Consider the following 13801-nt stretch of genomic DNA (forward strand, 5'->3'; position numbering starts at 1 on the left):
CTGGGCAAGCGGGAAGAATACGGGCTGTACGTTGTCTATCGTTTGGCAGGTCGGCAAGATGACTGTACCGATGACTGACTTCCGTCGTTGTGCTAAAATGCCGCCTTTCTTTCACATTTCTCTCATAGAGCCACGATTCGTGAACGGGAGCGACATTTTAGAGCAGCTGAACACGAATCCGTGGGACAGCGTCGTGAAAATCTATTTGAGACACAAAGACGACGTTTCCGACCCCGAAGAGTTCGTCGACTATGAAGGACAGCAGAGCATCGTTCTGCCGCGAGCCAGAGCGAATACGAACACATTACCGTCGGGACGGATATTCACTAACCCGTTTGCGACGACTACGGGTAAATTCGCGTCAATTTTTGATTTATTATTATTTTTTTCCTTCAGTGTTTGTGTGTTAATGTTTCGGATGCCGCGTGACCGGCTGGTAATAATTTAGTGTCTTAGTGAATGGCCCTAGATTGTGTAACAGAGATATTTAGTGTTATTGTGGAGAGACATGGTTGGTTGCTGCATTTTCGAGCGTTCCCGCTGTGCCCGGCTTGTCATCCACATTGTCTCTCGTCTGTCTGTCTGTTTTCCTGTCTGCTTGCGTGGATGTCGGTCTCAGTGTTGAGTTGCTAGTGATTTCCTAACGTATAGACATTTTCTAATCCAACCAAAGTCGATGGTTGATGGTTGATTGAGGGAGGAGTGAGGATATAGACTTGATGAGGGGAGAGAGCACAATAACATTAGCATTCAATCAATATGCATATGCAGACTGTAAAGGATGACAACTTGAAGTGGCATGCAGTATTATTCATGTGCTACAGGAATGCCTCATGAAATCTCTCAACATAACCTTGTCTGTGTATGTACATTGTACAGGCAATGGTGCCTCTACAATACGGTAGTTAGGTTTCTAGGCTTGAAATGTGTGGGGGTATGTTGTTGTTTGAACTCAATGCGACTTGTTTAGGCGACATCTCTCGATGGCAGAGAAAACAAGGCTCCTGGTCGAACAAATTCCAAGAAAAGTTTAAGAATGCGTGGTCATTGGGAACACAACTTTCTACTGATGAGGTTATTTCTTCAACATTCAGTTTCTATACACTTTTCACCACCCATTCTCTGTTTTTCTTTCCATGTAGCCGCCCTTGTCGCCTGATGATCCCGATCGATTATTTGAAAAGAAAGGAGAGACTGTGTCGTCTGTATTTTCTGAATTTGATGACTCGGTGAGTACCGAACGATATGACAACATTGAAGAGTCGGACTCGTGTTATGGTACGTTGAGAACACGAATGTACACGACGGCGGGAACGTTTGGTGAGACCAAGTCACTCGATGCCGTCTCCAAGTCGTCGTCGCTTCGAAGTCGAAGTCAATCGTTACCACTGATTGATGGTGCACCGAAAGTTGAAGATGATGGCACGTTTTCTACATTCGTTCCTCTTACTGACGAACAGTTGGATCATCTTCCTCCCCAGACTGCTGGTTTCAGAGAGAGCGGTATTTCTCTTTCGAGTCATTCGAGTTCGTCGGCATCTGTTGGCGCGTCATCACCGGCAAGTGTTCAACGCCAGCCGCCTTCTACTTCGCCAAAACCAAAGAGAATTAGTCAAACATCAACCATTTCTCAATCAGTAGTGTCAGTCGTATCTCCGCTCTCTCCGGTAGTACCATATCCACTTTCACCACCTAACACTCCGATGTCTCTAAAAGGAAGTGACAGTGAAGGTGTTACTGTGTCTCTTGGATCGCCATTGCTGCCACTACCATCACCACCGCCGCCGCCTCCTGTGTTGGCAGGTGAATGATTATTGCTAGACACCACAGATAGACAGAGACAGGTGGACAGACAGACAGACAGACAGACAGACAGACAGGTAGACAGACAGACAGACAGACAGACAGAGAAATAGACAGACAGACTGACAAACAGAGAGATAGATAGACAGACAGACAGACAGACCATCAATTGACAGACCGGCATGCAGGACAGACGTCTCGTCTGAAATACAAAATACAACTTCCTCGATCATCTCGTTACATCTTAGACTCGGCGTCATCTACCCCACCTCCGTCAACAAAAACAAAATCAAAGTCAACACGTATGTATCCTCTCTACCCTTTAATGTTAATACCCCACATTCCATCCCTAACATTGTTTCTTAGCGTCACCGCCTTCTGTCAAGAAAGGGATAGTTCCTCCTCCACCAACTCGACTACAACCGAGAGGAGAAGCTCCTCCACCGCCACCTCGACTACATCTACGTCTCAGCCGGTCATCAACAGGTCACGTCCTTGCTATCGATGTACATGCCACTGCCTGATTTGAATGAAAATTTTAGGCTCCAATTTGGAAACGGCCGCTTCGTCATCATCTCCTCATACACCACAATGTAAGGGGTTGTCTTTCTCGTTTAGTCTGTTGAGTTATGTTTTTGTGTAGCAGCCACATCTCTTCCCAACCAAGGAGCATCTCATCCACTTCCTCCTCCCCCTCCTCCACCTCCCCTTTGCCCTTCTATTCCTAGTAATGTGACAGGTCAGTGCATATTGTATGGAACCAGTTTAGTTATGATGTGATGTGGTTTTTAAGGTTCTCATAAATCAAATTTTTGTTTGGCCTCTGTGACTATTAAATCCACTAATTCCGTTCCTACTAATCCCGTTTCTACTAATTCTACTCTTACTAATTCCGTTCCCGCCTTTTCGACCGCTCCTGCTCGTTCTCCGGTTCGGAGGAGAAGTCAGAAAGACAGTCCGATAGCACAGGCATTGACACAATTGTTTGGTGAGTGTGTATTCATTTGGTGTTGTGAGTTTGCTAGAATTTTAGTGAGTCAGTTAGTGGGTATAGAGTGTATTTGTTGTGTGTGTGTGTGTGTGTGTGTGTGTGTGTGTGTGTGTGTGTGTGTGTGTGTGTGTGTGTGTGTGTGGTGTGTCATCAAAGTGTGATGCAGTAGACATGAAGTCACTTACCAGGGAGTCACTCACCACGGATACATCTAGTCACTGTAGATCCATATGCTAAAAGAATTCAATTGGATTGGTATATGAGGAATGTCCGTTACCTATTAGAACAAGACTGTGTCTGACACCAGGTTTTCACTCCAGGTGCATGACATTTGACTATAACAGGGAGCTAAGCCACTTGAGTTACTTCCTACTGTTTGTATAGTAAACTATTAGCCTATTACATATAAATAGAAAGACAACAGCTGAACCATCTGTGCTGTCAATGTCTTGATATTGTGTGCATCTTGTTACACAGTGGTCTGATTAATTGAATGACAAGCAGCTGAGTTAGTTGTTCAAGTTGTCCCGATCTTAGAGAGTAAACCAGAATTGGTCTAGACAGCCAACCAATAAACCTTGTCTCATCATAAAGCTTCCTTCTGCATGAGTATGTCATCATGTTCTCCCCACATTGCTGAGCTTTGCATGCCAGTGTACCTTCTATCTCACAATTTATTGTTTCTCAGAAGGTGTGTGTGTGTGTGTGTGTGTGTGTGTGTGTGTGTGTGTGTGTGTGTGTGTGTGTGTGTGTGTGTGGTGTGGTGTGGTGTGGTGTGTGTGCACCTGCCTGCTTCCCTCCACTTCTCTAATTTAATTCAATGTCTAGGGTCAACATAGGAGAATTTGAGTGTTTTAGTGTCTGTGGTAAACACTCACATGTTAGCAATTTGATTACACAACAGTTTGTGTCACATCCCTTTGGCTTCACCTTTATGCATCTTCAAGAGCATTTGGAGTCTGTTAGGCTGCCATCCTATTATGTGTGGAAATTAGATTTGAGTGGGGACAACAGGCTTACACACACACACACACACACACACACACACACACACACACACACACACACACACACACACACACACACACACACACACACACACACACACACACAGCCAAATCTTTTGTGAAACCAAAATTTTTTTGCAGAGTTGATATTGAAATTCATTCTGTATCAGTATGTATCATTGTGGTCAAACTAATATGCTTTCAGAGAATCATTGGGATTGTGTGTGTGTGTGTGTGTGTGTGTGTGTGTGTGTGTGTGTGTGTGTGTGTGGTGTGTAATTAATTGATTTTTGCATGTTTCAGCCTCCAGGATAGCCAGTCCCACAAAACCCTACACATCAGGTATTTTTCTTACCACAACATGTCACTAAGAACCCCTAACCACACAATCCCTTTTTAGCATCACCACGACTTCCTGCACCAGATCCTGTTACTCCATCACCACCACCACCACCTGCATCATCACCAGGTATCCTCATTTCCGTCAACATGTTGATTCTATTTGCATCTTAATTTACATGTGGCATTAAAGGTTTTTCTAAAAGAAGAACAACTGCTACTAACACTCGAAATACAGCTGCACCTCCTCCACCACCACCACCACCTCAACCTCCTCCTCCTTCTCTACTAGAAAGTAAGAATTTCGTTCCATCTGCACCGCCACCGCCACCACCGCCACCACCACCTCCTGCAGCTTCTAGGCTACCAGGATGTCCGTCTACTGTTGCTGTTCCTCCTCCACCTCCTGTACTTCGTCCAGCTCACAAGAAAAGTCAAAATTCCATTCCATCTGCACCTCCCGTTCCTCATCCGGGTTTAGCAAGCAGTCCAGCAGTGTCTACCCCAGCAGCTCTGTTCAGTCAATCAGGTCAGTATAACATTGTGACTAAGTAATGTACAATGTGTAACGAAGGTAATGCTGCATGCACTGTTCATGCATCACTCACTAAATGTAAATGTTGAGCCTATGCAACGAGTTCACATTTCACATCCTACACTGAGTACTGTGCACAGATATTTCTTGTACATAGCGAGATAGTACACTGAGATTATCGAGAGATTATTGCACAGTGTGTTACCCACATGTGCTAAAGTTTTATGCATGTGTGGAAGCAGTTAGTTGTCTGGGAATTAGTCTGTCGGTCATGTTGAATGAATTATTGAACAGTGACTGTTATTGTCTTCTCGTCACTGGAATGTTGTAATGTGAGGAGTTGTTGAATGTTTCATTGTTCAACAAAGAGTTTACAGGACAGTAAGACGAATCGCAAATATTAGAATGCTGACACCACCTATTGATATTAATTGGCTCCCACTAGGTCTGGCTATGCTGCTGGGGCCAGGCTCTCATAGCAATTGACTTTTGAAATGCAAACAGCAACAAAATTACATACAACTTATGCACACATTTGAAGCCCTTTTCAAAAATAATGATTTGCACATGTTGCTGATTTTCTATGCAGTGGACATGTTGGTAATACAAACACTCGGTTGCTGAGTTGCTTTGTGAGCTTGTAAGCCTGAAATTTGTCTCTCAAAGGGAATCAAGGACAACATAAATTGCTGTCTCATTTTACACAAACACACACACACACACACACACACACACACACACACACACACACAATTACGTATTACTGTACATGTCAACATGCTGATGTTACTCTATTGTTAGGAGCCTCAGCTGGCATCCCTCCACCACCACCACCACCTCCTCCTCCTCCTCTACTGGGTAAGAAGAAATGAAGAAGAGATGAACTGTTTTATGATCTATTTAATTTTGCATAAATGGAAAAACGAGTGTACATACATACATACATACATATACATGTACAGGTAGACTTCCCGGCTGCTTGTGCTTGCTGGATGAGTCACCACCAGTGTTCGCTACTAGTTACATGAGTACACAGCTTCTATGGTTTTCCGAGAATGGTCATAGTCATGAAATCTTCGTAATTGATTTGTATGACACCTCGTTTCTGCGTGTCTCGTGCTCGGAACGAGTCAGTGAGCATGTGCAGTAAGACGCAGCATTGGATGAAGTCATCGAGCTTGAGAGCGCGATGTCCTTGTGTGTCAAAGCGGGATAAGACGAGGCGTGTAAAGTTTGGGGAGAGGCTGTAGCCGAGTCGTTGAAAGGCGGTTTGTAGCTCTCGCTGATCGATGTTGCCTGAACGATCGGTGTCGAATGAGTCGAAAGTTGCTCTCCATTGCTGTAGGTATTGCCAGAGGCCACAGAACTCTTGGAAGTTGATTGTGCCACTGTGATCTCGATCGAAAATGTCTGGAACAGATGGAGGTGTGATATAGAGTAGTGGAGCAGATGGTGAAAACAGACACAAACACTGACACACACACACACACACACACACACACACACACAATTAAGCATCAATTTCAGCTATGAGCCATAAGAAAGGGGACTTTTTGTAAAAGTCATGAGACTTGGCTACTCAAAACTTATAGGGTGAATTGACTTTTGGTCTGCGGGCTTGTCTGTGGCTGGCTGACTATGTCTTGTCAAGGAGTGTGTGGCCCAATCATGGAGCAGCATTTCCTTTATGTCGTACATGGCAACTAGAGATGATGGACAAACAGCCAATCAGATGGGTGAAATGTTCAAGGAGAGTTTCCTTCTTACCAGAACAGTGAAATTCATGTTTGCAATTGCCAGATCTTGTTGAAAGTGAAACACAGAACTTACCCGTCTGCAACTGCTAACGCAAAATCAATCGTTTTCTTGGATTTTATGACATTTATACGGAAGTCTGACATTACGTAGTGTGTCACTGGTGTGTGTGTGTGTGTGTGTGTGTGTGTGTGTGTGTGTGTGTGTGTGTGTGTGTGTGTGTGTGTGTGTGTGTGTGTGTTCAACCAATCGAAGTCAGTCACTGGACGTATCCGGGATATTCTATTTGTTCACATTGCATTGATCATTGATTCATCGATGGAAGTTTTCATTGAGCGTCCAGGACGCTTGTAGGACACTGTGGCAGTGTCGTACTGTGACCCGGCCTTAACGCTGGTAATTATCGATTAAGATGAACACCGCCTATTTCCGAAGTCAATTACAATAGAGTTGTCCCCAGACTGCTTTCTTCTCTCCTCCTATCACGTGCAGAAAGCAGTCTGGAATACTGAGGCTACGTTTCTCATGGCTCATAGCTGAAATTAAAGGAACACTGTCCAGATGTTTTGTGCGCCGGTGTCTCGGATACCGGTCTGAAAAAATGTATACATGAAATCAAAAACTAGAAATCAGTAGAAGCAGAACTGCAAGGGCCGTGACAGTGTCTTCAGGCAGAAGCTATACAGTTGAAAAGAATGCTCCCACATTGACTGTTTCACACTAAACAGCGTGTCTTCGAGTATGCACATAGTCTGGTCATTGTTCCTTCGATCAAGTAACATCAAGTCATAAAACACATACACATGTACAGACCGTCGCACAATTATAAGCCACACTCTGCACATGGCCAACCGGAAGTTTCCCAGCTTGATCTATCAATTAAAACTATAAGCAGTGTTTTACAACTAGAACATATCGTGTAGTACGAATAGAGCAGTGTGACAAATTTTGTTTGAGAAAACTTGAAAATTTATTGCATTACAAAGCAAAATGCAAGCGACATTTGGTCTGCACTGTCTACCACAGTAACCTCTTTGAGGCTGTTCGGCTTTTGCATGATAAGTTGGTAAGTTAACTGGTCATACTCTGGATTACAAAACTGGGAGTGCACGAGCCAGTGTTCTTTGTGTATAGAGCCTAAAGCCCGGTTCACAGTACGACGCTGGCACAGTGTCCTCGCTGTACCATTCACAGTAGTGCGTCTGACGAGTGTCCATCGCACAAAGAACACACTGCGACAGTGGTCTGGCGCTGCAAAGTAACCACGTGTGTACAATGTACTCGCAACAGACATGGACGACGACGTTTTGCTTTTGTTGCGCTGCTGCGCCGTAGTCTCGATCAAGCGTTTTCTTTCATCCTTATGCCCTTGTAGTCCTATGACTGAACTTGCCAAATGCAGGGAAAAGCGTGCACACACTCAATGAAAACTTCCATCGACGAATCAATGATCGATGCCATGTGAACGAATAGAATATCCCGGATACGTCCAGTAACTGACTTTCGATTGGTTGAAACGGAGCACGTGATGACATCGGACGCTGGGTCACTCCCAGCTAGGACACTCGTCTAGCGTCGTGGACACTGACGCTCGCATGATGCTCATGCCAGCGTTGTACTGTGAACCAGGCTTAAGGCTATGTGTGCAACAAGTCGTTTCTATTGGCTGAGAGGTGGATTTTTCCGATTCTATTGACATCATCTTAGACCGAAAGCAAGTCAAAACAGCTGCTAAAACGTTGGTGCCATGTGTGGACACTCCCACCAAAAGAGTCTCAATAATTATGATGCAAACAGCTAAGCATGTGTACCGTATTTTGTAAATAGTGTCCCATGCTCAAATACTTCCCCCATGGTGAGCCTATATAAAACAATAATGCCCCATGCTAGATTAGTGCTCCACTGGGGTAGTATTCAAACCCATTATATGCATGTGTGTCTATCAATGTGTACGTTTGTGATGAAATGAACACACAGATAGAATCAGTGAGTGACGACGAAGATTCAGCGTATGCAACAGACCAGGAATACAACTCAAGTGAAGCGAAAGTATCCAGGGGGTAACTCGGTGTTCTCCCCAGAAATCTTAGAAGGCAGAGTAGAATACTCCGTGAAGTGGGCGTTACCCAATGTCACGCCCAATGGCAGTTAAACTATATTTTGCAGATCAATGAGGCTCAACTGTATCCTTGCCCAAACTCACTACAGAAGCCATGGGAAATCATTTAGCCACTGGCGATCTACTCCAGTCGTCATGTGCTTCATCAGTTGCTGCTTGTTTTCTTTAAACAATGCAGATGTTCTTATCTTTGACAGCGTTGCTCGTAAAGAAAGTTGTGCGACGCTGACATGACACCTGCACTTTGCTGACATGTATAGGTACGAATATGCCAACTTGCACGTGAACACCAGCTGCGAAAGCATGGTTAATTAAGGGCTGCATGCGTGGGTGTAAAAATATTAGTGTTCCACACAATTAGATGCCTCTTGGATACTTAATTTAATAAGCTTACTTTGAGATTCTCAAGTCTTGGCATCTGGATGATCTACTTTACCTAAGAGCTTAATTGCTTAGAATAAGGCAGAGTGCCCGCTCTGCCAAATGATCCTGGGGCTTCGTGTGTGTGTGTGCACTGTAACTATACGATTAGATGAGGTAGTTTGTTTGTGTAGTGTGATTGTATGCAAACAAAGAATGCAGCAGTCTCTATGCTTGCAAAATAGTAATGCCCCATGTTTCAGAATTATGAAAAAAGTGACTCGTGGGGCACTATTTGCAGAAATACGGGAGGTTTCTTTTAGCGCGCACTTAAACTAGAGTTTAGATTATTTTTCTAAAAATTACAATAATTTGTGGTCAAACTTCCCGTATAGTCACGTGCAGGGAGTGGCTTATAATTTTGGGACAGTCTGTACACACACACACACACACACACACACACACACACACACACACACACACACACACGAAGATACACTAACAAAGACAAAAAAGACAAAGACAAACAAGCCACGCCCCTCTTGCCCATTCACTCACTTATCATCAAACGACACGTTTCCGGATTGAAATACGACCAGTTCGAGTTCGTCAACGCTTGCCGCAGTTCGTCCGCCGATATCTGCCCGGAACGGTCTTGGTCCACCGCAACAAACCAACTCCACAGGGTCGGGTCGGCCCCGGGAGGGGGTCCCCCTGCCTGCACGCGACCGGGTGAGGCGTGTTGATAGGCAGGCTGTTGTGCGTACGCTGGAGCTCCGTGCGTCGGCTGCTGCTGTTGGTAGTAAGGCTGTCCGGGAGGTTGACCGTATCCTGACATTCTGACAGAATATGACGTCATAAGTTGACTGGCTAGCGCGCGTTAGTTGAAGTCTCCAAAGCACGTGATCAACACGTGGTAAGATACTGTGCAAGAATTGTGTAAAATATAAAGTAAAATATGTAATGAATCCCTCTAATCGTGAATCAATAAATGTATCACTACTGTAGTCAATAATTGGAGAGTTGAGATTTGAAAATATTGACAAACAAACAGACAGACAAACAGACAGAAAAAACACACAAACAAACAAACAGACAGACAAAACACACAAACAAACAGACAAACAAAACACACAAACAAACAGACAGACAAAACACACAAACAAACAGACAGACAAAACACACAAACAAACAGACAAACAAACAAACAGACAAAACACAAACAAACAAACAGACAAGCAAACAGACAAACAAATAAAGACAACAGACAAACAAATAAAAAGACAACAGACAAACAGACAAAACACACAAACAAACGGACAAACAGACAAACAAAACACACAAACAAACAGACAAACAAACGGACAAACAGACAAACAAAACACACAAACAAACAGACAAACAGACAAACTGAGTCAGTGATCGACAAACAAATAGACAAAACACAGAAAAACAAACAGACAAAACACACAGACAAACAAACAACAAACAAGCAAACAGACAAACAAATAAACAGACAAACAGACAGACAAAACAGACAAACAAACAGACAAACTGACAGACAAACAAACAGACAAAACACAAACAGACAAACAGACAGACAAACTGAGTCAGTGACAAACAAAAACAGGCAAAACACAGAAAAACAAAAAGACAAACTGAGTCAGTGATAGACAAACAAACAGACAAAACACACAAACAAACAACCAAACCACAAACAACCAAACAACAGACAAACAAATAAACAGACAAACTGACAGACAAACAAACAGATAAAACACACAAACAAACAAACAACAGACAAGCAAACAAACAAACAAATAAACAGACACAGACAGAGAAAACATACAAACAAACAGACAGACAAACTGAGTCAGTGACACACAAACAAACAGACAAAACAGACAAACAAACAGAACACACACACACACACACACACACACACACACACACACACACACACACACACACACAGACACACACACAGACACAGCAAAGCATTTCAGTTGGTCTCTAATAACTTAACACTCGTATTGCACCAAAATCTACAAACTACGTGATGATACATTCTCTTGCAATCGATCAACATCTCTCATAATCTCATGTATCCTGTCTACCTCTCGTTTCCTCGCCGCTCTCAAATCACCGTGCTCTCCCTCCACTCCAATCCCATCCAACTCCTCCAGACATCTCATCAAATCCTCATTACAACCACAACAACGTCGATCGAGTTTACTCAAAGCGGCCGCCCTAAACTCCTCAACCAAAAACCCGTCCTCGACTCCTTTCAATTCACTCTTTATATCATCCAATTTCCCGGATGTCCGACCAACTCTCTCTCTAATTTTTTCTATTTTTTTATATTTCGCATCATCCTCGAGCACGTATCGCCGCCCGACGACCATTACGCGGCTGCCGCTTCGTACTGCGTACTCAGACAGTCTCGAGTGTTCGCTCAGCGTCTTTCCCTTGCATATGAGCTTCTGTGACTTGAGAGGAATGCCGAAGTGAGACTCGATGTGACGAGCGACGTCGAGAACGGCAGTGTCTGAACCCTCTGAGAGAAGAAAAGGTTTTTGAATTTAGATAAATTAGATATAAGGTCTGGAGACCAACCGGGCAGCTCTAGAGTTGTTTTGTCGCGTCCGTGACAGAGAGTCAACACGTATCGCGCCATTTTTGTTAGCTACATCCTGGTAATCAATGTAAATCACGTGATATTACTATAAATCGCGTGATCTTACTACACGCTTCTGATTGGCAATATAAATCACGTGATTTTAATTTTACATCATGTGATCTTACTACACTGTAAAAATTAATATAAATTAAAATCACGTGATGTTTGTTAATACATTCCTAGGCTATTTGAATCAACAATTCTCTGGCAGTAAAGTGCAAAGGCAAGATTGGTATGAAAAGACTGGCTGCTTCAGACGTGGACAATGATTTCTAGGATTTTGGCTCTTTATTGTTATATTTATGACATAAAAATAATAAAACTTTTTATAATATTGCGAATCCTGTTAATCAATGTAAATCACGTGAACTTAGTACTGTACATTGTGGTCAATATAAATCACGTGATTTTAATAAATCCGTTAATATTCTTACATCGTGTAATCATATATAAGTCACGTGATCTTAACCAAACCGCTAACCAGTAGAGTACAATGCCGGATTGGTTATGCAAGGCTCACCAGCCGTTCTACACATCGACAATGATTTCTGGAATTTTGTCTTTAATAATTTATATTTGTGACATAATTTTTTTATTAAAATAATAAAATTAAAAATAGCACATCCTGGTAATTAATGTAAATCACGTGCTTTAATCACGTGATTTTAATCACGTGCTTAATCACGTGCTGAATTTCTACTGGTAGGCATGGCTCAGAACGTTGTGAGTTTCTCGAAGTTCAATTGGGTTGGGTTTGATATGGATCACACCCTCGTCAGATACAGACTTCCCGAGCTCTATCGTCTCGTCTACTCTTGTCTGTCTCGTTTCATGGTCGAGGAGAAATCCTACGATCGGTCGTTGCTCGATCCTATCGATAAAAATCGTCACATGATGCAGAAAGGAGTTATACTGGACGGAGTGCAAGGCAATTTCCTGAAGTTGGCCGCAAACGGTTACATATTGCGAGCTTATCACGGCACCCGGTTGTTATCCGGGGACGAGATCGCACGTGGGTATGGGACATCCCGGATATGGAAGCATCACGGTGTATTGCGAGATACCGTCAAACAGATTGAGAATCATTGGTTTTTTGACACATATTTTAGTCTGCCAGGAATCGTTTTAGCCGCTCGACTCATTGATGTATTAGAAGACAAGACGACCCTAAACTGGACCGCCATCTGGAAGGATATCGTTCAAGCTTTTGTTCTCGTTTTCGATCATCCCAATTTTAAGAATGGTGTTAGTAGATATTTTTCTGAATTGAAACGAAGTACCGGTGACTACGTATATCCGATCAGCGACAGACTGAAATGTTGGTTGAGAGACCTGAAATCAATTGGTGTCCACCTGTTCCTTATGACCAGCTCGCATATCGATTATTCTCGATTGTTACTCAATTACTCATTTGGTTCTGGATGGGAGGACATATTTGACCTCATCATAGTCGATGCAAAGAAACCGGGATTCTTTACCGACAAGAATCCATTCTATTTGATCGATTCGAATGATGACATCATCAAAGATCCGATAACTGACCTTCAACGTGGCATTGTGTACGCACAGGGAAGTGAAGCTGCTCTTAGGAAATTCTTTAGTAGAGTTGCCGGTGTTGATGCTCCCAGTATCCTTTATGTTGGGGATAGCATCCGTTCGGATATTTTTCCTCCAACAAAATTTGATGGTTGGCAGACAGTTGCCATTGTTGAAGAAATGGCCAATGAGAACATCTGGGATTTAGAGATCTTGGAGTCAAATGATGAGCCACCGATCAAGAAACAGAGGAAGGAAGAGGTCAAGGAAGATCCCGTACTGATCTCAGATCTCTGGGGAGATTTCTTACAAGACGAGATACAAAATGATGACCAGTCTGAGCCGAAACAATGCAAGACGTTCTGGGGTGATGTTCTGGCAAAGTACAGTAGCTTGGCTGTGCCGTATCTCGACGTTCTATCTCAATTTCCTGTCGATGCCAAATTGGCTCAAGTTCATTCTTTTTAGCAAACTTAGCAGTGACTTGAGAGGACACGATGATTAACTTATTGATTTCTTGTGACATATTGGCAACGTGTCTGAGTGTTTCAATTGGTTCTTACCCATGTAATTGACTATCGTAATAGCATGCCACAGTTTGGCTTATGATCATTACATTTCAAACGTTTAGTCTACACTAACTACGCGTATTGTGTCTCTAGTTTTACCGAATTCC

General features: G+C 43.1%; 5 protein-coding genes across 7 annotated transcripts in view; 2 read left to right on the forward strand and 3 right to left on the reverse strand.

Moving 5' to 3' along the window:
* The window catches only part of LOC134195328 (uncharacterized), a 6501-nt gene extending 724 nt beyond the window's left edge, over positions 1–5777 (forward strand). For 2 of the 3 annotated variants that reach the window (XM_062664339.1, XM_062664338.1), the window contains 13 exons: positions 1–49; positions 129–350; positions 971–1074; positions 1143–1803; positions 2052–2105; positions 2170–2289; positions 2346–2396; positions 2447–2542; positions 2597–2791; positions 4105–4143; positions 4202–4270; positions 4334–4669; positions 5477–5777. The exon at positions 1–49 is cut by the window's left edge and continues 85 nt beyond it. In XM_062664339.1, the coding sequence (XP_062520323.1) occupies positions 1–49; positions 129–350; positions 971–1074; positions 1143–1803; positions 2052–2105; positions 2170–2289; positions 2346–2396; positions 2447–2542; positions 2597–2791; positions 4105–4143; positions 4202–4270; positions 4334–4669; positions 5477–5547 (2067 nt within the window). In that variant the 3' untranslated portion in view covers positions 5548–5777. The remainder of the gene's footprint in view (positions 50–128; positions 351–970; positions 1075–1142; positions 1804–2051; positions 2106–2169; positions 2290–2345; positions 2397–2446; positions 2543–2596; positions 2792–4104; positions 4144–4201; positions 4271–4333; positions 4670–5476) is intronic. The other variant, XM_062664340.1, reaches the window with a different exon arrangement.
* LOC134195330 (programmed cell death protein 6-like) lies at positions 5559–9913 on the reverse strand. Its single transcript, XM_062664342.1, has 2 exons — positions 9468–9913; positions 5559–6085 (listed from the first exon to the last, which is right to left on the reverse strand). The coding sequence occupies exons 1-2, from the start codon at positions 9766–9768 to the stop codon at positions 5715–5717; spliced, it is 672 nt and encodes a 223-aa protein (XP_062520326.1). The 5' UTR covers positions 9769–9913; the 3' UTR covers positions 5559–5714.
* A 4-nt stretch (positions 9914–9917) lies between these two features.
* LOC134196046 (cytochrome c oxidase subunit 3-like) lies at positions 9918–10910 on the reverse strand. The gene has a single exon (XM_062665127.1). The coding sequence runs from the start codon at positions 10908–10910 to the stop codon at positions 9918–9920; it is 993 nt and encodes a 330-aa protein (XP_062521111.1).
* An 11-nt stretch (positions 10911–10921) lies between these two features.
* On the reverse strand, positions 10922–11606 carry LOC134195331 (BAG family molecular chaperone regulator 1-like). Its single transcript, XM_062664343.1, has 2 exons — positions 11526–11606; positions 10922–11466 (listed from the first exon to the last, which is right to left on the reverse strand). Exons 1-2 carry the CDS (start codon positions 11584–11586, stop codon positions 10955–10957), a joined length of 573 nt encoding a protein of 190 aa, XP_062520327.1. The 5' UTR covers positions 11587–11606; the 3' UTR covers positions 10922–10954.
* A 685-nt stretch (positions 11607–12291) lies between these two features.
* On the forward strand, positions 12292–13750 carry LOC134195592 (5'-nucleotidase domain-containing protein 1-like). Its single transcript, XM_062664639.1, has one exon. The coding sequence runs from the start codon at positions 12298–12300 to the stop codon at positions 13591–13593; it is 1296 nt and encodes a 431-aa protein (XP_062520623.1). The 5' UTR covers positions 12292–12297; the 3' UTR covers positions 13594–13750.
* The last annotated feature ends 51 nt before the right edge of the window (positions 13751–13801 follow it).

The sequence above is a fragment of the Corticium candelabrum genome, chromosome 20 (assembly GCF_963422355.1).
Source record: "Corticium candelabrum chromosome 20, ooCorCand1.1, whole genome shotgun sequence".
NCBI classification, from domain to species: Eukaryota; Metazoa; Porifera; class Homoscleromorpha; order Homosclerophorida; family Plakinidae; genus Corticium; species Corticium candelabrum.